At 36.9% G+C, this 24,519-nt stretch overlaps 4 protein-coding genes across 5 annotated transcripts; 3 read left to right on the forward strand and 1 right to left on the reverse strand.

Moving 5' to 3' along the window:
- Positions 1 to 2,971: 2,971 nt before the first annotated feature.
- On the reverse strand, positions 2,972 to 8,256 carry LOC122055846 (putative aminoacrylate hydrolase RutD). Of its 2 annotated transcripts, none has more exons than XM_042617491.1 (11): positions 8,008 to 8,256; positions 7,679 to 7,913; positions 7,134 to 7,216; positions 6,866 to 6,966; positions 5,772 to 5,867; positions 5,611 to 5,664; positions 5,181 to 5,329; positions 4,970 to 5,087; positions 3,601 to 3,694; positions 3,307 to 3,510; positions 2,972 to 3,227 (listed from the first exon to the last, which is right to left on the reverse strand). In XM_042617491.1, exons 1-10 carry the CDS (start codon positions 8,090 to 8,092, stop codon positions 3,308 to 3,310), a joined length of 1,218 nt encoding a protein of 405 aa, XP_042473425.1. In that variant the 5' UTR covers positions 8,093 to 8,256; the 3' UTR covers positions 2,972 to 3,227; position 3,307. The 2 variants fall into 2 exon arrangements, with proteins under 2 accessions (XP_042473425.1, XP_042473426.1); XM_042617492.1 differs by having other exon boundaries at positions 7,675 to 7,913.
- A 47-nt stretch (positions 8,257 to 8,303) lies between these two features.
- Positions 8,304 to 12,872, forward strand: LOC122054671 (eukaryotic translation initiation factor 1A-like). Its single transcript, XM_042616111.1, has 2 exons — positions 8,304 to 8,500; positions 12,533 to 12,872. Exons 1-2 carry the CDS (start codon positions 8,304 to 8,306, stop codon positions 12,870 to 12,872), a joined length of 537 nt encoding a protein of 178 aa, XP_042472045.1.
- Positions 12,873 to 14,863: 1,991 nt separating this feature from the next.
- Positions 14,864 to 18,129, forward strand: LOC122055847 (SNF1-related protein kinase regulatory subunit beta-2-like). The gene is made up of 5 exons (XM_042617493.1): positions 14,864 to 15,036; positions 15,165 to 15,497; positions 17,042 to 17,217; positions 17,310 to 17,472; positions 17,579 to 18,129. The coding sequence occupies exons 2-5, from the start codon at positions 15,357 to 15,359 to the stop codon at positions 17,897 to 17,899; spliced, it is 801 nt and encodes a 266-aa protein (XP_042473427.1). The 5' UTR covers positions 14,864 to 15,036; positions 15,165 to 15,356; the 3' UTR covers positions 17,900 to 18,129.
- A 985-nt stretch (positions 18,130 to 19,114) lies between these two features.
- Positions 19,115 to 22,478, forward strand: LOC122055848 (cysteine synthase 2-like). Its single transcript, XM_042617494.1, has 6 exons — positions 19,115 to 19,361; positions 19,433 to 19,507; positions 20,357 to 20,500; positions 21,029 to 21,415; positions 21,498 to 21,733; positions 22,017 to 22,478. The coding sequence occupies exons 1-6, from the start codon at positions 19,161 to 19,163 to the stop codon at positions 22,237 to 22,239; spliced, it is 1,266 nt and encodes a 421-aa protein (XP_042473428.1). The 5' UTR covers positions 19,115 to 19,160; the 3' UTR covers positions 22,240 to 22,478.
- The last annotated feature ends 2,041 nt before the right edge of the window (positions 22,479 to 24,519 follow it).

The following is a 24,519-nucleotide window of genomic DNA, read 5'->3' on the forward strand; positions in this document are numbered from 1 at the left end:
ATACCGTATCGAGTCTCGGTTTGTTACCGTTTCTCCGAGATTGCTTAGTTGAGTTATCAGCTCCTTGATTCTTCCTTGGAGTTGTGCTACTTTTTTATCGTTGTTCATCCGGAGATTTGTCAGCTGAATCCGGAGGATGTTGCGCCTTGCTAACTTCGCTTCTGAGGTGACTTCATGGAGTTCCAAGAATTTTTCCCAGGGGTCTTTAGCGGAGTCATAGCTTCCGATCCGACTTACCTCCTAGGGCGGCAGGATATTGAGCAGAAGAAATTCTGCTTTTCCGTTAGCCACGAAATCAGCTTGCTCTTTTTTCGTCCAGTTGTATTCTTCCTTTTCTTTAGGGGCTGAAAACCCGTATTTCATAATTAAAAGAATATTAAATTCTGTTTTAAAGAATACCTCCATTCGGCGTTTCCATGTCGTAAAGTTTCCGTCGAATTTCGGGGGATGAATACTTGCACCGGTCATCGTCTTGATCTTGATGCTTGAGTTGACGATCAGTCCTTCTGAGACGGTCTGGCTCTGATACCACTTGTTGGTGCAGCGGGGCTAGCAAAAGGGGAGGGGTGAATTGCCTGCAAAAAGAAAATACCCTCCTTGTGCTTTCAACTCTTAAAATATCAACAATTAAATAAAAGCAAATAACTGAAAAGAAGGAAAAGAGACTCAGCAATTTGACTTGGTTACAACCTAGATGGTTGTTAATCCAAGACGGTTGAACAGTGCACTAAGAAACACCTTCTCTGAAAGCGGAGAAGTCTTTTACACACTTAGAGAGCTCAAGAATTGCTAGGAATTGATTACATAATTGATTGAATAATTCCTAGCTCCAAAGACCTTTATATAGCTCCTGAAAATTCTATCTCGAGTTTTGAATGCGCCTCCAATGAGATTGAGGACGCCTCCAAGAGAATATGTGGATAAAACTTTATCCGATTACAAACGGCCAAATTGATCAAGTTGAAGGTGCTTCCAAGGGCATTGAGGGTGCCTCCAAGGTTGTTAAGGGCGCCCTCAATGCTATTGAGAGCGCCTTCATTAGCTTGATGTTGGAGGCACCTCCAACGACTGTTGAGGGCGCCTCCAGCTATTTTTCCAGTTTCTTTTTTCTTCTTTTCAGCTTCCGAAGTTCTGATTACTTGGATGATTGCAGCCAATTGAAATAGGATTCATCCGAACTCAATTTCCGACCTTCTCCTTGAGCAGGCTTCTGTCCCAACTTCTCGTCCCTCGAACGTCGCGCACGTTCTTCTTGTCCACCGGAATACTCTTCCGTAGCTCTTTCGTCTTTCAGACGCACCGAATCCGTCGGTTCTCTTCTCGTGCCGCCCTTCTCGCTAGCAACGTCTTTCACTTGACTTCCTGCGCTCCTAAGTTCCGAGCGATTAAAATCAAATAGAATCTAATCTAATTTGATTAATCACATCAAAACAACGATGTGATCCAACAAATTGCAATACCCACTTACGGAGACGTTAAAGTCCAGACAAAACAGAGAGTGGCAAAGACTTATGAGATATGTTGAGTTGAAGCGCCAAGTTATCGTCGTCGGATTATCAGGAGAACGAGTGGAGCAGTTCGACCACCCGCTTTCGCTTCGTCTGTGCCCCAAGATGAGGACGATGCCTCCATCCTCCGCAAGATTCGTTAGAAGATAGCGTAGTCCATGCGGAGTCGAGGTCCTGGGCCTTGCCCTGGAGTTCGTCTCGGCAACTACCCACTACAGTGCTCACTCGTTGCCTGGAAGAAGACGATTCACGGGCATCGTCGGGTTCACAGATCCTGATGCTTTGCCTCCACTTGTATCGATTATCACGGATTCGAGCCAAATCGAAGGCGAAAAGGAAATGCCAAGCGGATCAATTAGGATTCCGGAAACTAGAAGGAGCGACGAGCGGGAGCAGATAAATTTATAGTTGGGCAGCGAGTTAGAAATAAATGGGCCGGTCGGCCCAAGAGGATGGTAGAAAATTGGGTCGAAGGCTAACGGCGAAGTAACCGTGAAAGTAATGTGAAAACGGAATCTACTGGAGAATATTCGTTTCTGGGCGCGGCATCGTACCCCTCGCCAATGGAATCTTCTTCTCTTCCTTCTCCGCCTTTTTAACTTGAATTTCTTTCCTCCTGATGCTTCGTTTCATCCTTGAACAATCTTTTTGCCTCTCTTTGTGCCCAAGTAAGCTTCTGTTTAATTTGAGAGAACTATTTTTTCTTTCTTTTGTATTTTTTTATCCGCTTATGTTTTTTTTTTTAATCAAAGATGTGATTCCTAATCGTTGATTACTACTTCTCTCGCTTGTTGGAATCAGTCCCTTGAGATGTTTAACGAGGAATTAATTAGGATACAAATAGATTGTGGTTTAGTTGAATCGATTTAGTATTATAAGTAATTCTAACATGCCATTGTATTTGATTTTGATCAAATCAGGCGCCATGATTTAATTTTTACTAAATCATATTTATGTCGTAAATTTTATTTTGTTTTACTTTTTTATATATCTTTATCAAATTTTCCCTACAAAAGTTTAACTGATGTTGCCATTTTTTAGTCGTGTAACTTAATTTTCAAATCAAATTGTAGTGTCGAAATTCCATCCCTACAAAATTAGGGATTGAGGATTTATTAAAGATCATCTTAATTCCTAAGAAACTCGAATATATATGTAATGGATGTTCACTCACTCTATAGGATCTTGTAACAAATTGTATGTTTAAGGTGTGATGATAAAATTAAATCTAACCGATATATATATATATACTTTAATTATTAGTATTTATTTGATTATTGACTGTTAAAATGATTATGTAGAGCAGGATGGGTGGCCTTTCAAAACTGAACTAGTTCAGCCAGGTCAACCTGGCAATTCCACCGGATGGCTAACGAATTGAGAGCCAAATTGATTCGAACTTAGACCTACCCGTTCTGAGAAAACCCTGAAGAAGTGTCGAACAAAATCAATCAACAACCAACTGGCCGCTCAAATACACATTTCATTTTATCCTTAATCTACACAAATATGCAACTCAACAATGTCATTATTCAACAAGGGAGAAAACAGAAGGAAGGAATGGCACAAGAACAATTCTCTTTTTGCAATACAGTTGAGCCGCTGCCACTGATGGGGGCACAATGACCATATGGTGTTAGCACTTAGAATGCTGCTTGACGGATATATAGTATCGTCTCTCGAAAACTGAATCTTCTCAGTTTCGGTGGTTTGGAATTGCTTGAGAGGACAATATAGAAAGTATGAGTCTTTGATGCTAAATTACTCAAGCAAGCAGGCTAGAGTAAATTATTCTTACCTTATGAGTCGGAGGTTGCAACCCTAGCTGGTTTTCTGATTTTGAGAATGCTCCTCATGTGTTCGTAGGCCATCACGAAGACACCGAGGAAATAAAGAAAACTTAGTTGTATCTTTCCTAGGAAATTGTACGCTGTTAACACGTTACTAGTCATCCAGTTGTTATTGCTCGTCGATGATTGTGTTTCAGTTGGAGATGATCCTGCTAAGGCCATACACCAGAAAAATAATTGACCTATCCTGTAATGAGGATTGATCATGTTTATGAATACAATCTGTGGTGCTTTGTACTTACCATCACCAGTCTGTCCCTTGGACCAGCAGGACCACTCTTCAGGCTTAAGCTTGAATATCGATGCAGTTATTAGTTCCCGCAGAGCTTGATTAACCTGTGCACAGAATGACATTGGCTCTAAATTATTTCTTAACTTTTCAAATTTCAAAAATAGAAAAAATATTTTCATTAACCAAAGTCAAACCAACAAGATGTTTATCTTAGATAAAGTCTTTGATACTGCTTTGTTTACTCCGGAGACGAATCACTAAAAGGCCGAATTTTGAACAGGCATTGAGATACTATTTTTTCCATTTACTAGATGCAAAATTAGCGGAAGGATGAATTCACAAATCATTTGTGGATTGATTTTGACTATGAAATGAACATTTCCTTACTCCCGTCTCCTGAGCCTTTGTCTCCTGATCCTCTGTTGTTGTTGTTGCTGCGAACCTAACACTGAGCTCATGACGGCTGCCTGGTCACAAGCTTGAAGCCTCCTCACAAGTTTGTGATCACCGCCTAGTTGTGAGCTTGCAACGATCACCTGGGTACCGAACTCATTTTGACTGTAGTTGGAAGCTCGCAGCAGCCGCCTGATCACGAGCTGGCTGCTAACCACGACTTTGCCAGCCACAGCAAGTGTCGTGAGTCAATAGTCTTACCATTCTTTCTACACAGGTAAACTAGTTAATCTTTTTTTCCCTCTCTTTTATTTTCCTTCTTTTTTGTATACGGAAGGATGATCCATCCCTCTATTTATCCATCCATCAGAGTTAACTGGGCACTAGACTCTTTGACCACTTCGTACAATGTCAATTAATGGCATTCCATGTGGATATTCCATATTTCTATTGATCATGAGTAAAAAAATTGTAAAATTAATTATATTAGACATTTAGATACGCACCTGTGTGGTCCGATACATATAATTAAGTCCAAGTAACAGAACATTTTTTGCATAGTGTTGCTGAAATAGAATTAACTCTACAAGCAGTTGATATTACCATTTCATTGGGTGAGCAGAAACTTGAGCCTGAACAATGTCGGTGTATAGGATATACTTGTATTGTCTAACAGCTTAACAATCTTTTTTTTACCGACTGTTGACTTCTAACTGCACAAAATCCACTTTTTAAGGAAATACATTATTCACTACTGATTTTTTGCTGTCAGTTCATGAAATTCCTAAATGTTCTTTTTTTTTCTTCTTTAGTTTGCCTTTTAATTAAACATCAGAAGAAACTTGAGTCTGAACAATGTCTATGTATGGGAAACTTGTATTATATTGTTATTTTGACAAGCTTTTTTTTTCATTTATGTCGTATAACATAGGGACTTTAAACAAAATGAGCATTCGACAAAGAAATAACCAAGCCCTGAAGTGTACCTCATCTGGCCTTTCATGGCTCACAAGATGGGCACCATGAAGTTCAACCATTCTGGCAACAGGTCGGAGCTTCTCCGCAAGGTTCCTTGCATGGTCTACTTGAGCAATGACATCATGCCTATCAAAATTTAATTATCAATTACTCAAATCTTGATATACTAACAAAAAGTCAGCACATTAAAATTGGGTGGAGAAGGTGAGTATCGACGACCTTCCATGGATAATTGAAATCAGAAATCCAGATGATTGAATTCTCTCCAGCTCTTTTGATGTCATCTTATGATTCCAACAAGCATTAACTTGGCCTTCAAAGCCAATGCTCGATTGCATTCCGGTCGATGATATATTCTTCACATATTCCTGATGTGTGAAAAAATTTTAAGTGCAGGCTTTAGAAGCAATGAAACCGAAAGTTCAAAAAAAATAGTAGAAAGAATGATGAAGCTCATGCAGTTAATTATGATAATGGTAATTGCTTTCCACCTATAATTCTGTCTTGCAAGCTCCTAACAGTTGAATTCTTAAAATTCAATTAGTAATTGTTCATTTCAGATACTAACTCAAAATGGAAAAACGAAAAGGACTTACGAGATATTGCACTGTATGGTTAAATTATTTGACACAAAAGGAGCATCGCTAACCTGATAAAGTATATCCCTTCTTCTACATGATCCACATTGCTCATCAAGATATTCCTATATTTAGCAAACATGAAACAAATCAATGATATAAAGGTAAGGGGATATAAAGACAATCACACGCAAGAAGAGAAGAAAATGAGCTGTGAATGTTTCTAACTAACCTTTGTGTAATGAGTTTCCAAGTCAACAACAGATCTTTGCTCTGGAGTTCTTGCTCTTAGGAAACGAAATGCAAGGGATAGCATTTGACGATCAATCTGCAAAAAGAACCAATATAATCATATAATTATCTTGAAAGAGATTTGATTTTAGATGTAGGGTTCAGTGAAACAACTATGATAGAAGATAATGATTAAGATCACTGCAAGCATTAATATCCTCAAGCTTGTGCCTGTCCCAACTTTACCTATGAAAATGTGTGATTAAATATGGATGTTGAAAGGACTACCATTACTCCATTTAGATCAACAATCTCAGAGGTTTCTTCGAGTATTTATTGAAGTTTATGACAAATTACGAAAACTATCAGACTTGCTGTCATGAGCAGAGAAACTTTACTACTGGGGCTGGAGATGATAAGCATCAAAGAAGAAACTACGTTTTAAAATAGGTTCATATTGGTGAGTTAGAAGATTCGAAGCCCTAGGTGTGGGATGGGGTGGCCATGTCCTGTCACAAAGATGACCCTTGAGTCTGGCCGACCACAACTCATGGCAGGGATATTGCAGCTCAATTCAATTCTTATTAATTTTTAATACTAAATTGTGTTTATTTATCATTTTAAATAGCTTTAAAAAATTAAAATTTTATTGAATTACCTTGTGTTCTTTTAAAAAAATACTTATATATCTCTTTTGGTATAAAAAAAAATACCCACATAGTCTTCACAATTTTTTCTAGAGTTTTTAATAGCTATTATATTGTTATATAATTTTTAGTCTGTTGAATCAGCTCGGACCATGGCCAAGACAACCCACTGCCAACAGACTCCTTCCCTTCTCACAAAGCATAGCTGCCAATCAGCATATGATACCAAAAGCAACTGAAGTCTTGAAAAAAAATTGTAGCTAACAACTTCCATCAAACACCGCCATTGAAGATCAAGAAAAAAGAAGAAAGAAAACAGCAACAAAATTGCAAAATTTAAAAGCTAAAGTGATGGTCACCGAATTGCATGGACAATTTTGAGCATAATAAAAATTTGAAGAAGATCAATGGAGTTAATTTTTTTGAGTTTATAGTATTTCGAAAATACCCTCGGGAAGCACTCAAATCCACCACCTGTTACATTGAGCAAGGCCAAGGAGCTTATCCTATCTGGCGCAATGGTTGTCAATTTGCAAGCGATCATTCCTCCTGGTTACAATCAGCCCAAATTCAATCAAATTAGAGATCGGGCAAGCATATGCAAGAGTTCATATCTGCAACTTCATGAATCCTTTCCCATTTTAAAGATGAATGCCTGAGCATATATAAGGTAAATGCCACTGGTTTTTGCTAAACAGGAGATAAAGATGGCTCACCCATGGAATGACCAAAGACATGAGCTTTTTTCCAACCTATATGATCCAACAGAGCAAGAGCATCCTTTGCCATGAGGGTCGTTCTGCAATACAATTTTAACATAATGTTGCACAAATTAATTTCTCCAATTTGATACACTATACACAGATTTAATCGCCTCAATTAGAAGTTATTAGAAACGGCTCCTATTTGGTAGCGATGGATAACAACAATGCTCAATTTGATACAAACTATACCAACCTCTCCAAAAAAAGTCATTAGGCATGAAGTTTGGTAAGAAAAAATTGTTAAGGATTTCACCGATGAACTTCCATTTTGTTTAACGAACATTTTTGGTTTTTTCAATGTGGGGCAAAATAATGAATTATATCACTAATCCTTTTCATTGGTCAACATAGTCAATTCCCAATTGGGCCCTAAATAGCAAAGCAGAAGAAATTGTAGGATGTGATCTTCCTACACTACCGAAAAGGAACGATAAATCATCCCGAAAATTCGGAAGAAAAAGAAGGAAAAAAATAAGTAAGACGAAGAAGAGACCTACGTGTAATCAGATTTGTTGGAAGGCACAGAGCTACGGCCCATCCCGCGGTTATCGAAGCAGCAAACCTCGATCCCATCCTGCGCTTCCTCATCGGCTTCGCCGCCTTCACTTCCATTGCCGGACGGCGTCCTCGCCGCCGTCTCCGCCGCCTCCGCCGCCTCGTCATCGTTGGCCTCCGTCGCACCCGTCAACCCCTTAATCTGAGGTCCCCACGATTCGTGCGTCCCTGCCAATCCTACATCCAATCCAAAAAGGTAAAAACTCAAATCGAATTTCAGATCCCTGGATCAAAATTCCCAAATTCTGAACGAGAAATTCAAAATACCAACCGATGATTAGGAGGACCTTGGTGCTGCCATGGCCATACCTCCTGTAAAAGATCCGCACACTCTTCTCAGAATCGCAGTAGGGCATCTTCTCGCCTCGATTCAAGAATACAAATATCCCTCTAAAAATCGGAATATTTATCAATCTCTCGAATCACGAACAAAAAAAATGGAAGAAAAAAACACAAAAAGGGGATCGAGAAGGAACTCGGATCGCGAGAAAGTGGGACGGGGCAGGGAGTGGTTCAGAATCGGCTTGATTGTTTATTTCAAGAGAATTGCAATTAAAGGAGCTTGAAATGGGGACGAAACGAGAACACGTGGGCAAACACCAGTGGGCCATGTACACGTCAGCAAGGTCGTTCATAGGCGGGAAGCGTAGTAGTCAAAGAGGCCTCGATGCTGTTGGAATCCGGGATGTAGCTCGCGTCATGCGCCGTCAGATCGTTGTAGTTATGTCAGCGCCGTCCATTCTTTTACCTAATGGCTGTTTTTGGTTTTTTTCCATTTCGCTCACTAACTTTCATAATACCTAAATTAAATACCCTTCCTCTTTCTTCTAAAAATAACCACGGATTTTTTTTTAGGGTAATGCTAAATGGCCAGAATCTGGCCAGTTAGAATTAATACATGCAAGTGTACACATGGGTATTTTGGTAATATCATCTGTGTACATTAATTACATGCATGTATATGCATGCATTCTAATTGGAGCATACAAAATTCTAGCTGGCCAGATTCTGGCCAACAAGAATTACCGTTTTTTTTAAGGACGTTACTAAATGGTATACATGGATATTTTAATAATATCATATGTATATATTAATTACATATATTATTATAATTGAGAAGATAAAGATTTCTAACTATTGCCAATAAAATTTATTATTTTTATATATATTTTTATTCTATCATTTTAAAAAATCACTGCTACATTATCAAATTCGGATCTGAATATCCAATTATTTTAAGCTAAAATTAATATACTCTAAAAAATCTTTCTAATATATTTATACTCTCATATTTAAATCTAATAATATAAATTGATAATAGTTAATTTTTAAGCGTCAATTTTATCTTAAACTGATTGATAAGGAACTAGAATCATTTTAATTAAATCAAAATTAATATATTTTTATAAGTCTTTTTGAATATATTTATACCTTCAAATTTAAATTTGATGGTGTAAATTTATAACAATTAATTTTTAAATAGGTGGAGTAACAATATAAAGAAATCTTGTGATTATTTTACAAAAGAGAGAGGAAGAGAATTTCAAAAATACGAACACGAAACGAGAAATTCTTAAACTTACGTATTATTTTTTTTTTTTTCTATTTATAAGTTTACCCCTCTTCATTTCATAAATTTTTATCAAATCAAGTATTAAATTTACAGAAAATAATATGAATCTCAAGAAAATGTTTAAAGATAGACAAATAATATAATGCACCCAGATCATGAATTTATGTATCTGAATATTTTCTTAAGATTTTTTCTCATACATATTATTGCTCTAAATTTACTCATAAATATTTCAACATTTGATTCATTTATAATTCTTGTGCTCAAAATATTTTTATAAATAAGGAATTTTAACTAATAACTTATAAAGGGTCCATATTTAAAAATATAACACAACATTTAAAATTATTTAATTTTCTATTTATAATTTTATCCCTCCTAAGTCTCTCATTTTATAAATTTTTATTAAATTAGTTTACTCATGCATTTGATTCATATATAACTCTTATGCTAAAAATATGTTTATAAATAAGAAATTTCAACGAGTAACTTACAAAGGGTCGATATGTAAAAATATAACACAACATTTAAAATTATTTCTTTAGTCTACTATAACTAAATATGTTACCTAGTGCTCGGCGCCTGCACCGTGCGCGTCGATTCGCGCCTAGCATAATATCAAATTTTTTTAATTATTTATTTATTTATTTTAAATTTTTAGTTTTAAAAAATAAAGATTAAGTTATAATATTAAGTATAAAAAAATTTAAGATGCTCATCAAATTTATTTGTTGCCACAGTAGGACTGACATGAGGAAATGAATTATCTTTGTGAAAATTAAACAAGTCTTTCCCCATCTTTTAATTCCAATTAATAGCAATAGTACAATTATAATAAAAATAAATGAATAATTTTAAAATAAAAGAGATAAAAGATTTACTTAGTTAAAATCTACGTAGTTATTAATCTAAAGTAAATAAAAATATTAAAAAAAAGTTTCTTTTAGTAAAGGCGGAGAAGTCTCTTATACTCAGTTGAACACTCATAAAGTTGTTACAAAATGAATACTAGAGCTATTGATTATTTCTTAGATCTAGGGGTCTTTTATAGTCCCTATAAAAAGTTATTTGTAGCTTGAAGGCGACTCTAGTAAGGTCCAAGGTACCTTCCATTAGATAGAGTTTTATCCATCGAATGAAGACACCTCGACTAATGACTAGTGAAGACGCCTTCAAAGGCTGGAAGACGTCTTCGTACGGTTCATCAAAGGCGTCTTCCAATCATGGAAGGCGTCTTCCATAAGACAACTCAACTCAAAGTTGATCTCTTCACGTAGGTGATTCTTCGGCTAACCGGAGTTGAGCTTATCCGAATCCAACTCCGACCTTCTCCTCGAGCAAACTTCCTTCCCGTCTTCTAGTCCCTTGAGCGTCATGCATGTCCTTTTCATCTGTCGATGTATTCTTCTAGAGCATCTAGTTTTTCGAATGCATAAAGTCCGTCAACTCTATTTTCGTACCATCTTTCTCGCTAATTATGTCTTCTACCTTATTTTTAATGTTTCTAAACTCTTATACACTTAGATATAAATATTATATATAATAAAATCTAATAAAATCTAACTAAACTTAATTGATGATATCAAAATTATACTAGAGTACTAATAATATTACAATATTACGTAAGTCATCCGACATATCAAAATTTCTACGATAATATTTATATTTCATATTATAAGTATATTGATTTAGGCATTCACATGCACTTTACTAGCTATCTCAATAGTTGCACGTTAGGCTTCCAACAAATTAAAGTATTAGATCCGGTGGGCGGGGCAAGAGTAGTTTATATTATTACTATTATAATAATCTGTTTTCCAAGATAATAGTGTGCACAGTATTTTTAAATTTTTTCATATATAATTGAGTCTCAGTGTTAGGGGTGTAAATGAGTCAAATCGTTCGTGAGCTATTCGAAGTCCGATTAGATAAAAATTCATTTAAGCTCGTTTAATGAGGCTTGTTAAGATAAACAAATCAAGCTCAAGCTTCATAATATTCGGCTCGTTAACTCGTGAACATATTCGTTAAGCTCATGAATCAACTTTTAAATAAAAAAAATAATTTTGATATTGAATTTATAGATTTTACACTCTACTTATGGAAAACATAGATAAATATATTAAATTTATTTATTAGAATAAAATTATAAATTTTAACAAGAATAATATAAATTTTTTAAAAAATATATAATTTAGTTTTTAATGAATATTTAAATTTATAATTTATCTTTATTAAGCTTGTTTAGACTCGATAAAAGCTTGAATAAGCTCGTGAGCCATGAATATATTCGTTAAATAAAGTTCGAGCTCAGCTCGATTATAAATAAGTCAAACTCAAACATCTAAGAGTTCGATTTAGCTCAACTCAATTATACCCTTACTCAGTGTGTAATGAACAGTTGATTTAAGAACTTAAACTAATAAACCTCATGTTATAAGTACTTTTATGATTTATTCTAATGATGAATAAACTTTTTTTATAGAATCAAATTTAGTCGATGTTACCTGAATATATGTGTCAATTAAAAAAAATATTAGATTGATTTAAGTTAAATTTATTAATTTATAAATTTTAACCGTTAGGATGATGTGAGGTGAACACAGGAAAAAAAAAGACAAAATTTTTTGGTTATTTTAGACTTTTTAGAGATTTTAGTGCATTATTTGATTTGAGAAAAATATCAACTACACAATTATATTATTGTATGTAGAACTATTTACTATGTATTTATAATTTTAGAAATGTAAAAAATTATAATTTTTAAGGTATACATTAATTGTAAATCCGTTTGTTCTTGGGAGAAAATAAATCTTCATGGTTAATATGGAAGCAATCTACCCTGCATCATGGAGTGATGATATTACGATAGAAGTTTATCTCGCGCCCCAAAATGATGATTTCAAAATTTTCTTCTTGTGAAGTAGCCGACTATACGAATAACGACACATGTTAGAAAGCTTGTTAAGAGGTGTCCCGACAAGTCCTCTATGACTAAATCATCGTAGAACCCTATAGTATAATAAAAAATAAATGATTAAAAAAATAAATAAATAACAGGTGAGATATCAAAGAGAGTTTTGAAATAACATTACCTCCCTTATATACAAAGAGAAGCTCATGGAATGTATATTATGAGAGTGGAGCGGATCTTCTGGATCAAGAATTCTTGGTCCCTCCCTGGATTATACAGATGGTATAAAACTCTTCCTCGCATGTAAAGCACGTGCACGCCAACACCCAAAAGAACCCTAGCCTCTTCCCACTTCAGCATCGCCTCCCTCGACGGATCGAAGCGCCTCTGCCACATCCGCGGCAAGATGCACAAAAAGGTTTGGATCGCTGCCGAGGACATCATCCTCGTCGGCCTCCGTGACTACCAGGACGACAAGGCGGACATCATCTTCAAGTATATGCTTGACGAGGTCCGTCTCCTTAAGGCCTATGGTGAGCTCCCTGAGAACATCCGCCTCAATGAGGGCATCAGAGGGCTCGACGAGGAGGACGAGGGCGGTGCCGATGACTACATTGAGTTCGAGGATGAAGATATCGACAAGATCTAAGGTAGTAGGATTTTCAAAAGATGATGATTCAGAAGAGATCAAAAGGTCTTGGATGGTGAAGAGGAAGAAGGATTTTCAAAAGATAGAGAAGGTTCACGGTCGGCTGGTCAATATTCTCGTCTTCAGCGTCCCATCAACTCATCCCAAAGCTGAAAGACACATATCATGGAAAGAAGCTCAAGGGACACACATCACTAAAGGAGGTACCCATTAGTAATTGTTCATTACTGTAAGGGTGCATTTGGTTCAAGTTATCATGTATAACCTTGATTATGTTATTACCTGGTAATCATATAACCAAGGTTATGGGGAATAAAACATAACCAAATGTTGTTTGGTTCAACCTAGGTAATGCAACAAAAATTCTTTTGTTTGAAGGTTTTAATAAATATCTTAGTTTAATATTTTACCGTATTACCCTCAGTTACAAAATCTATTATTATTATTATGTTTTTTTTTGTGTATATTTTTTTACTTTTTTACTTTTTTAATGTTTTTATATTTTTTATATTATTAATATGTATATTTTTTTTATTTTTTTACATTTTTTAAATTTAAATTTTTTTATTTATTTTATTTTTATAAATTTTTTATTTTTAAAATTTTTATTTATTTTAATATTTTTATTTTTTAAAATTATTTATTTTTAAAAATTTTAAACATTTTTTTATTTTTTTTAATATTTTTTTTATATTTTTTCTCTTTTTTCCATATTTTTTCTTATCGGAGGGTATTTTTGGTAAAAAAAATTCGTTAACCTCGGAATCAAGAAAAACTTTAGTTTTCTGAGGTTTTACGATTTCAGGCTGCATGATCCTTTTGCTGACGTGTCAGGTATGGAACATTACTCGGGAATCATCGAATACCTAAACCAAACAAGGTTTTTGTTGATAACCTTAGATGGATAATCAAGATTATCAAGAATAACTTCGAACCAAACGACCCTAAGTCTCCGTCCGTGTGAGGAGTCACACACTCGGGTTCGAACTTCCAAGTCCTCAGCTTTTACATGACTCAACAAACGAGGCACTCAGACTCGAGTGTCCGAGTGCTCCCGAGTGCACAAGCACGGTAAATCATGAGGTCAAACTAGCTTGGTGTGCCAGACTAACTTTGCAAGTTAGCTCAGCTAGACTCAGATTGACTACATCATAATTTGATAGCTTGGTCAAGTATGACCCAAACAAATGATGACCCATGCCTGAACTAGCTCAGAGTGGGATCACGTAGATAGATGCGTCGTGCTGACATGGAGCTGGCTAGGTATCAATGGTATTTCGATAGTGGATTAAAATTATGAGTATAAATGGGCAAAGTTAAAACTCTGGGAATATTCCAGAAAAACAAAAAAAAAAATACGGAGAAAAGCCAGACTTTCTCAATGTATGAAAAGTCCGCACCAGCGAATTTTGATTGAGCAGCGAGCGGGGTCCATGCCGCACCGTCACAGGTAAAATTTTAGTGCTAGCCGTTGGGCCGTCATGACCAATCACGACATCACCTGCTTCCCACGGTAACTCAACGCCACGCCACGTCACGTCACATCACGCACGTCACGTCACGTCAGCATCTGCCGTCCCCTCTGCGGATATCGACACGCGTCGCGCTATCACTAGCGCTGCAAAGCAAACGCTACAACGAGACGACTAGACGAGTAGGATCCCTCGCAACGTCGGGTTGCAAAAACAACGGCACTTGTTTCATAAATTAATCATGGGAAAATTTTACGGCACCTTTGAGTTTATTAACATATTGAAATATTAAAGAATAAGTTTTCATTCTTTATAGAATAGTTATAATTTTTTTTATAAATGTGCTATTTTAAAAAAATATATAATGTTTAAAATTCAGATACGCATCCAACTTTCAAATATATACTAAATAGGTACCTCATTTTCTAAAATGCTACAAGGGTTTTTGGAATTTGACTATTTTAAAATTATGAAGGGCTTTTTGTAGTAACTGAAATTCCGGGGCAAGTTGAAATTTCTCCTATTTCGCAAGACGGGAATCTCCAAGCTCATTGGAGGAGAGACATGGAAATTAAAGCTTTATTCATCGGTGGAAATGAAGGATTCGATTTCGAGGGCGCTCGGTGGGCGATCGAAATGGTGGCTTTCAGTGGGCGGCATCACCTCTCCTTTCTCCGTTGCTAGAGACGAGAGTATCCCTCTTTCTCCGTTGTTTTGTTCATATCGGAGTCCTTTGCTCTCGGGCACTCTTTCTTTGGGAGGATTTGGACGTTTGTGTTTTACTTTTTGGTGGATTCTTCTTTTTTGTTGATTTCTGCAGCGACTTCAGCTTTAAAGCCCAAAAATTTCAGTTGAGAGAGCTCAGTTTTGTTCTGTTTTGTTCTATAAAGAGATAAAGTAGTCAGTGGCGATGTCGAGGTTGATTGAAGGAGAAGGTGATGTTTAGGGCACAAAGCCCTAACTTTTTCATCAAGAGATTAAAGTACCAGGAGTCGTTCTTTCGACCTTCCACATGGGGAATATGAGTAGCGTCAGGGAAGGTGGAGATGGGGGCAGCTCGCGCTCGCGAGCAGGGTCGGACGACCTCATGGGGCAGAGTCCTCCGCACAGCCCTAAAAGTGCACCTCAGCTGCCTCTCCTCTTTGCTCCTCAGGTTCGCTTCTCCTACCTCCCTTTCCTCCCCTGTCTTTGATCTGTTACTTTGCATTTTATGAAACTACGAAATTGACCAGATTCATTGATTCCTTGTTTCCCTTCCATGTTTGATTTTATCTGTGGATACGGTGAGTGTTCACAATAGTTTCTGTACGATGTTTCTAAGTTTTTCCTTTTCTGAGGTTTGGATATGAGCTTCTATTGAAATTTCTGGCTTTAATCAATTGCTTGTATTCTGTGCTTGGTTTGTTACTTGTGCAAACTGCAACCTTTTGCTTCACTCAGTTTTACTTTGATGAATTTGGAAGGGTTTTCTCAGATTTTCCGTTCCCTTGCTCATCAAAGATGCTTAATCATGTAATGTTCTTTTCCTGCAACATATTTTCTTCACTCAGATTTAAATATTCATATTTGTGAGGCATGGTGGAGTCATAATATTCCAGCTATACTATGATTAAATTGGAAGGTTCTTCTCACATTTTTCTGCTCCCTTGTTCCTTCAAGATGTTTAATCATGTAATGCTCGCTAACTAGATTAAGAAGTTTATAATTATTGATGTTTTTGTATAATTGCTTGCAGCTGGTAGTTTGGAGAAAAATTAACATTGCCACACAGTTGCATTAACCAGAAGATGTTTTTTGATTCTCTTTTGTGATACTTCTCAAATTTTATCCTTCACCTATGCGACATCTAATGACAATCAAAAAGGTTTTATCTTATGTCAGTTGCACCTACTAGAGATCATTGGGGATGTTCATCATGAAATGTACCCTGAATAGCTACACAAACAATTTTCCTTGTGAGAATAGTTTGCCACGTTTAATATGGAATTGTGACCAAGATATGACTTCTTTGGTACCCATATATTATTCACATTATTCTGGTACACAAGTCATGTATTTAAGTTTTTGATTTAAATAATTAAGAAAAAAACTTATCATTGGATTTGGTTTATTTCCATAAAAGCGATGTTGCATTTGGCAATTGGCCTACCTTTTGGTATAATTTACCAAATTATATATCTATTTCTGCTCCTATTCTTAGGGATGAAGCTTCGAAGGTAGTCCTTTTTCGTATAGTAATCCAATCTCCCATGCCTCAACCATCATAATGGTGGTGTGTTGGCGCACTGAGAAACAGAAATTAGATGAAGAAATGGGATGAGATACATCTGTATACTAGGCGCTTTGTGTATCAATCAGTTCAGTGTCTTAGCTAAACATGTTAGCCTGACCGTGCATGCTGCCATTGAACCCTTCAATTTGTTATCATCTGCTCTTCTTTGTTTGTACTTGGACTGCAGTCAGTCACACTGTCGTTTCCTTTTGTGAATGGTAATTCTTGATTAAAACATTGATTTGGTGTCTTCTTTGTTCGTGCATTCTAAAATTTTCGAGTCATCTTCTTGAAAGTAATATTTATCATGAAGTTAACTCTGAAACAACTATAGTGACTTTCATAGCTGAGGAGAGGATCTCAGTGTTCATGAATTTCCTATGTATCATTCATATGTTGTTAGTTAATCTCCATTTCTTCTTCAGATCCCAGTCACTCCACTGCAGAGACAAGAGGAAATGCAAAGTAATAATAAAGGGTTACCAAATTCTATCACCTACGACGATGTGCTTGATGAACACGGGATTCCAACAATGATCAACTGGAACCATGGTGGCAAGGAAGTCTTTGTGGAAGGATCATGGGATAATTGGAAGACAAAGTACTACGAGCAATATCTTTTAACCAAAGAAAGTGCCTTCTATTCGGTTATAATGCAACTTGAAGAACATGAGGAATGCTTTTCTATTGCAGGAAACCATTGCAAAGGTCAGGCAAGGACTTTTCGGTCATGATAGTACTTCCTTCAGGCTTCTACCAGTATAGGTTCATTGTCGATGGAGAATGGAAGCATGCATCTGATGTGCCATGGATGAACGACTATATGGGGAATGTTCATAACATTTTAGACTTGCAGGTAGATGTCTCTGACATTTTAGTTATCCATGGAATCTGAATTTTGATGTCTGAATTTGGAAACCCTAGGAAACTAGTTTTAGGGCGCCATCTTTTTTCCTATGCAGGCATTTGTTCCAGAGAACCTGGGAGGGGTTGCTGGATTCGACATGCCCCAATCCCCAGAGTCAAGCTACAACAACCGCCCACTCGGTTCGGAGGACTTCAGCAAAGAGCCTCCCTTTTTACCTCCACAACTCCAAGGCACCCTTCTCAATGCACCAACCTCCATTGATTGCCCCTCCTCTGCAAGGCTTCCCCATGTAGTGCTAAACCATCTCTACATCCAAAAGAGCTGCAGTGGTCAGCCTGTGGTGGCACTAGCGAAAACTCATAGGTTTCTTTCCAAGTATGTCACTGTGACACTCTACAAGTCCCTGGCAAGGTGAGATATTGCCTGCTAGTGTTGTCAAATAAATGGCTTTTGTTTGGATTTCCAAATTATTTTGCTTGTTTTAGATGTGAAGCTTTGAGCTCTCCTAGTTTTCTACATTAGGTAGCATATGGCTACAGTTTAGCCATGCTGATCCATATAAACAAAGTCAATCTAGTGTTGGTTGTTGCTGTTGTAAATTTCTGGTTGTCTTAAATGATAGGAGGATTTCACTTTTAACTTTAAGCTGTATTTGTATTTTGGGTAGTGTTAAATGGTCAGAAGAGCCAGAATATATACATATATATATATATATATATATATATATGGACATTTTAGTAATATCATATTTATATATTAATTGTATGTACATGAATGCATTACAATTCATTTCTAGTTGGTCAAATTTTGACTAATAAAATTTACTGTTGCATTTGGATAATGTTGAATGGTCAAAATTTGACCAACCAGAATAAAGGTTGAAAATTTTGAACATTTTAAAGCCTCTAATGTTAACAATATTAAGTTAGAAGGCTGGCAAAAGCAATTGATAAGGCACACTTAAATTTATAAAATTCATAAAAGGGGGCGTTTGGTTTGTGTTTTTCATGCTGTTTTCTGTTTTCATTTTCTGAGAAAATGGAAAACGCATTTGATTTGTGTTTTTCACGTTTATTTTTAAGAAAATGAGAGAGCGTTTTATAAGAAAACGAAAAACACATAAAAATCATTTTCTAAAAAATGAAAAATGCACGTTTTTCAAAAAATGAAAATGAAAATGAAAATGAGGTAAACCAAACACATCCTTAATTTTTAGATTTCTCAAAGATTATATTTGTTTTTTTATTTTACCTTTCCCATCAATTATTGTGGTATTGCATTAACAATATTGCATTTCAAAAATCAATATTATTGCAATGCTAGTTTTGAGGGTTTATAATGGTATTCTATTTTGAAAATCATTATTATAGTGGTGTTGTAGTATTGTTATTTAAATGAAACAACACAGTAATTAGCCAGAGGTAAGATGAGAAATATATGTCTTTTTTGGAAAATTTGAAAATTAAATGTCTTTTAAAAATTTCTTAATTTTAAGTTGTTATTATTATTATTATTATTATTATTACATTTGGTCGGTTAGACATAGCCCCAATATGTGCTGATTTGATCAGAACCGTCCGTGTCCAAGATAAGAGATCAGGTCCGTTCAAATCCCCTACTCCTCGTCTCTTCCCTTATTCGGTCCCGGGGCCCCGATTAAGAGAGAGGGTGGAGAGATGGCGGCGACGTCGGCCTTCGCCGCGACCGCCGCGACCGCCGCCGGCGTCGCGGCCTTCGCTGCTCTTCTCTCCTGCCTCGTCCTCTCCGGCCTCCTGCCGAAGAAGCAGAATCGTAGGAGAAGGAGAGGCCTCGTCGACGCCGTTGGAGACACCCCTCTCATCAGAATCAACAGCCTCTCCGACGCCACTGGCTGCGAGGTGAAAGATGCTGCTTTTCTCATCGTTTTGAACTCATTTTTTCCCGATCCTTATAAGATTTCTTCTTTCAGATCCTTGGGAAAGCCGAGTTTTTGAACCCCGGCGGAAGCGTGAAGGATCGCGTTGCAGTCAAAATTATTGAAGAGGTGATCGAACTTATCTTTTTCCTATGATCGAACATATTTATTGTTTTCTGGGCATGTGTTTTACTTGTAGGAATTGCTCCTGATTTATCTTATTGCAATGTGTGTTTGGTTTGTTAGAATAGTTATTCTAGTCCTTATGAATTCTTATGGAATAGGAGTTCAGTGTTTGATTACGAACATGAACTTGGAATATCAAATTTTTATATTCCTTATTTTATTCTATGGAGTTTTTATTCCTCTGCTATATTTACTGCATTTTGCTATATTTACTGCATTAAATACTCCAAAAAATACATATTCGGCGTGTGAGATAGGCCGTAGTAGGATCAGACAGGTTGTATAAACAGGTTGGATTGGATGAATCAAGCAAATTAGGTCTAGTAGGATGAACTAGGTCGAGCAACTTCAGTGGGTCTAGCGATCTCTATGGATTGATAATGCCAAGCATACCAGACAGATAGACAGGTCGGAAGAGCCAGGTAAGCTGATCCATCCCGACAGCTAGAAGGGATGGCAAGTTGTTCGGACTAGACAATCAAACCGGTGAGCCGGAGGGGCTAAATGGAATGAAGCAGAATAACAAAAACAAACTATGCAACATATTTTAGTCTGTTGGAGCTATTGCTAGTGTATTGCATATATACAAACTAAACGTATGAACCAAATTATTCCAAGTTTATTCTATTGTATGAGCCAAATTAAGGGATAACCATTTCATTCTTTGTTTATTCCATTCCATTCCATTAATCAACCGCTTTGAAAGAGTCTATATTCTGGACCATTTACTTACGTTTTTAGCAAACTACATGCTCTAAAATTCACACACCTTGTGGAGTGGATCTCATGCAGGCACTAGAATCCGGGGAACTTGTGCAAGGTGGTGTTGTGACCGAAGGAAGTGCTGGTAGTACTGCAATTAGCCTTGCCACAATTGCTCCAGCATATGGATGCAGATGCCATGTTGTTATTCCTGATGACGCTGCGATTGAAAAGGTAGAAGTTCTTTTATGTGTTTGTACTCTAGTATTTTACTAGTAGAAAGAAGTGTTCCTTTGTTCTCTAAATGTTCGATTTATGCCGTGCATCGCCGTCTTTAGGGGTTTATTAACCAAAAACACTCAGGCTAATAGCAGGTTGCGAGAACTGTGATTGAAGCAAGTGGTTGTTTGGTATATTGTCTTTGGTCTCTGATCTATGTCCCCACTATCGTAACATTTTAAGCTTAGAGATATACGATTTTTAGCTTCTCTATTGGTGAGTACTTTGAAAGAATTGTCATCTCGGGTATCTAAATCCAAACGCGAATCTAAAATGCAGTGGCGCATCAAGTTATGCACATATTTAACACCAGCTGTAGTTTGATTGATACTTCTTGTTCATGTGCTTTCCAAAAGCTATATCATGTAAAACGTTAAACACTGGCTTTGAGAATTCAACTGTTTGATAAGGAATAAAAAAACAGCAGGTTATTGTCATCTTTCCTTTCAATTCTTAGATTTTTTATATATGAAATTCTGTCAGTTGCAAATAATTGAAGCACTTGGAGCTACTGTTGAAAGAGTAAGACCAGTTTCTATTTCTCACAAAGACCACTATGTAAATGTTGCAAGGCGGAGGGCCTTGGAGGCCACAAATAGAGCTGCCATGCATGGAGATGCCAGAGAAGCTGAAAGCAATGGCTTCATACAAATGAACAGTCATGCACCAAAGCAAATGAAAAGCGATATTCGCTCCAGTGATTGTAAAGGTGGGTTCTTTGCCGATCAGTTTGAAAACCTAGCAAACTTCAGGGCGCACTATGCGTGGACTGGTCCTGAGATATGGGAGCAAACTGAAGGCAAACTGCATGCTTTTGTTGCTGCGGCTGGTACAGGCGGCACCATTGCTGGAATATCACGATTTCTCAAGGTTTGTTATGGTGGCATTTGTCTTGTTTTATCTGTTTTATAGCACAGATTTCTATTCTATATCATGATGCCTTAACCCACAGGAAAAAGATCCAAGAGTTAAGTGCTTCCTTATCGATCCTCCTGGGTCTGGTTTGTTCAACAAAGTTACCAGAGGAGTAATGTACACAAAGGAGGAGGCAGAAGGCCGACGGCTGAAGAATCCATTTGATACTATCACAGAAGGAATCGGAATCAACAGATTGACCAAGAATTTCATGATGGCAGAGTTGGATGGAGCTTATCGTGGAACAGACCGAGAAGCTGTTGAAATGTCCAGGTACACATCTAAACCTCCCTACAAGTATGCAACTGTCCTACAAATGTTTCATTATCATCAATAATCTACAACAGTCCATGTTTATCTGAACCATTTGGGTTGGCTATATCTGTTTCATCCCCCGCATTGAGTTTATACAGTACAGTACCATGAGAAATATTCAAATTAATTATTTTATTTTTATTACATTATGAATGTTTTCTTTGATCTCGTTTTATCCCTTGTATCTTCTTCTCTAGTTAACTATTCTAATTATAAAGTGCACTTGTACGCATCATCTCAGGTTTCTTCTCAAGAATGACGGACTGTTTCTTGGGAGTTCTTCAGCGATGAACTGTGTCGGAGCTCTGCGAGTGGCACAATCTTTAGGTCCAGGGCACACAATTGTAACGATTTTGTGCGACAGCGGGATGAGGCACCTTAGCAAGTTCTGTAACACTCAGTATTTGGCTGATCGTGGGTTGACGCCAACTGCATCTGGTCTTGAATTCCTAGATAGTCGATAGTCCTTGGCTTTGAAGAGTTCAGTCCCTGAGTTTGGAGATGTTACACGGGGCAGATAGACATCTGACGGCCTTCAGGCAACACAGATATTGTTTGTAGGGTTAATGTTTACTAAATCCAAGTTTCTTTTTGCATCAAAATTAGTTTATTTTTCTCCTATTATTCCACCTTAATCAGCTTCAAAGGATAATAATCATGTCCGATCTTATTTTGTTTAAATAACTTAATGTTGTAAAGTGTTTTACAAGTTTTCATGATGAATTTCCTGTAAAAGTCAAGTTGATTATCATATTCTATGAATTTTTCATGTAATATTTAAACTTTGTACCATCCAATCACTGCTTATAAAGAATGGTTCTCAGTAAAAGACATCCTTAATAGAAAACTCTGAAAAATACCTCTCACATACTGCTATGCTCGTGTTGATAGCAGCAGCTTGCAGTTTGAACAATATTGTTACTTTCGTGGTACATCGATCGATAAACACTCGGTGCCTTGTTCCACTACACTATCTTGATAGACACGTTTCCATGAGCATTGAAACTTGAAAGAGTTAACAGGCATTCGACTAATCTGGAGGTAATTATCATTGATGCGGACGGTTACGGACACATGTATAATATGAAAGTTAAAATAATGGGATAGTCAAAAGTCAAGATGAGGTGATGATTCAAATCAAGAAGAGGTGATAGTCAAGGGGTCACTCTCAATAAGATTTGATTTCTCGTCTAGTGCTAAGATCATCGGTACAAGGACAGCCAGCCAGTAGACTGGTCAAACCAAGGAGCCTAGTGCTCCCTGCTTATAATAAGACACCTAGTATATATTCTCATCAGTCATCCTCTCGAGTTCAAGAGAGTGATGACCGACCACAAGACCGACCGGGAGTAATATTCGGACAGGACCTAGGGACCTAGAGTACCGCTTTGGATGCCTAGTCCTATACAGTGGGTCGATCTGACAATCAGTTAGATATATGGGCATTCACTGTTTATTCCCCCGTCCTATATATGGGTGACCGGATATACAACTGACTAGAATTACAAGACTCAGTATTTTTATCTTTACCGAGCAAACATATAAGACAAATCTCACAAGAAATCTGATCGGATTTCCAGGGCTCAGATATCACTTCAAGGACAAGCCTCTCAGTACAAGGACGATCAGCAGAAAGTACAGGTCGGACCTCTTTAGGCTTATTTCCCCATTTTCTAAAAATAAGTATCCTTATGTATGACCGGTCGGTCATTAATCTGTCCGGACCTAGGAGACTTGAGTCTCTACTTATAATCAGATCTCCAGCATTACACAACCTATATCTGAGCAGTCTTAAGGGTCGAACGTCCTATCATATTCAATACGCTGCTTTTATGTATATATACACAACCGTCCAAATATCTGGCCGGGATATATTCGGAGACCACATTATCAGAGAATCGCAAGTTTCAGAGAATATTCTTTTATTGTTACATGAGCATTCAATAGAACCTTCCTCGAAGGCAATTACGCTTTCTGTCAGTCAACACATTGTGACAACATATTTCTTCAATCGCCACATTAATAACGTAAGTTGCAAAAAGGGTACACACGAGTAACGGAAGATTCCTCGAACGAAGACTATATACCTCCCAAGCTATACATATTCCCTTACTCGACAACTTCTGACACCCGACATTTTTTTCCACCTCATTATTGCGGAGGTTATTAGAGGTGATATATAAAGGGAGTCCTCTCTGTTGGCAAAGTACGCCTTTGACAATAGTCTCATTTACGCACACACATTCTACTGTTCATCTCTCTATTTTTCCACTCGGCAAGTACATTGACTTGAGTATCGGTGGATCTTCACTAGGGACCCCTTCCCTGTTTTTTAGGTATTGACATTCTATATGCTCGTTTGAGTATGTGCAAAGAGGATCTTCATTCCCACTCACAGCCTACTATCTAATTAAAATTCTTGCCCAACGTGTCATCTCTCCAACTTTTAAAGAGATCAATCATGATCCAAAAAGGGTGCAGTGCAGATGAGTTTGGGAGAAAATGCACACAAAGTTGGTGTTAGAAATTATAAATGGAAAAATAATAAAAAATGTTTAAATACCTTTTGGATGATTAAAGAGTGCATCTAATGAAGAGGTAGTATACCTCTTAGGAAAGGATGCAATCTACATCATCCATTTTGAAATGGATGGATGAGATATAATTGAACCAAGAGGTTCTTATACCCTTTCATATGTATAAATAAAGTCTCTCACATACTCATTCATTCACTCACTTCCTTC

The sequence above is a fragment of the Zingiber officinale genome, chromosome 3B (assembly GCF_018446385.1).
Source record: "Zingiber officinale cultivar Zhangliang chromosome 3B, Zo_v1.1, whole genome shotgun sequence".
NCBI classification, from domain to species: domain Eukaryota; kingdom Viridiplantae; phylum Streptophyta; class Magnoliopsida; order Zingiberales; family Zingiberaceae; genus Zingiber; species Zingiber officinale.

Coding starts and splice junctions, on each gene's coding strand:
- LOC122055847 (XM_042617493.1), top strand. CDS start 15,357: ATGGGGAATATGAGTAGCGTCAGGGAAGGTGGAGATGGGGGCAGCTCG. Junction 15,498..17,041: donor CTCTCCTCTTTGCTCCTCAG/GTTCGCTTCTCC, acceptor TTTCTTCTTCAG/ATCCCAGTCACTCCACTGCA. Junction 17,218..17,309: donor TGGGATAATTGGAAGACAAA/GTACTACGAGCA, acceptor TTTCTATTGCAG/GAAACCATTGCAAAGGTCAG.
- LOC122055848 (XM_042617494.1), top strand. CDS start 19,161: ATGGCGGCGACGTCGGCCTTCGCCGCGACCGCCGCGACCGCCGCCGGC. Junction 19,362..19,432: donor CCGACGCCACTGGCTGCGAG/GTGAAAGATGCT, acceptor TTCTTCTTTCAG/ATCCTTGGGAAAGCCGAGTT. Junction 20,501..21,028: donor ATGACGCTGCGATTGAAAAG/GTAGAAGTTCTT, acceptor AAATTCTGTCAG/TTGCAAATAATTGAAGCACT.
- LOC122055846 (XM_042617491.1), bottom strand. CDS start 8,092: ATGCCCTACTGCGATTCTGAGAAGAGTGTGCGGATCTTTTACAGGAGG. Junction 5,868..6,865: donor GATTTGAGTGCTTCCCGAGG/GTATTTTCGAAA, acceptor TTCTTTTTGCAG/ATTGATCGTCAAATGCTATC. Junction 5,330..5,610: donor GAAGGGATATACTTTATCAG/GTTAGCGATGCT, acceptor TTCACACATCAG/GAATATGTGAAGAATATATC.
- LOC122054671 (XM_042616111.1), top strand. CDS start 8,304: ATGGGGACGAAACGAGAACACGTGGGCAAACACCAGTGGGCCATGTAC. Junction 8,501..12,532: donor TTACCTAATGGCTGTTTTTG/GTTTTTTTCCAT, acceptor TCGCATGTAAAG/CACGTGCACGCCAACACCCA.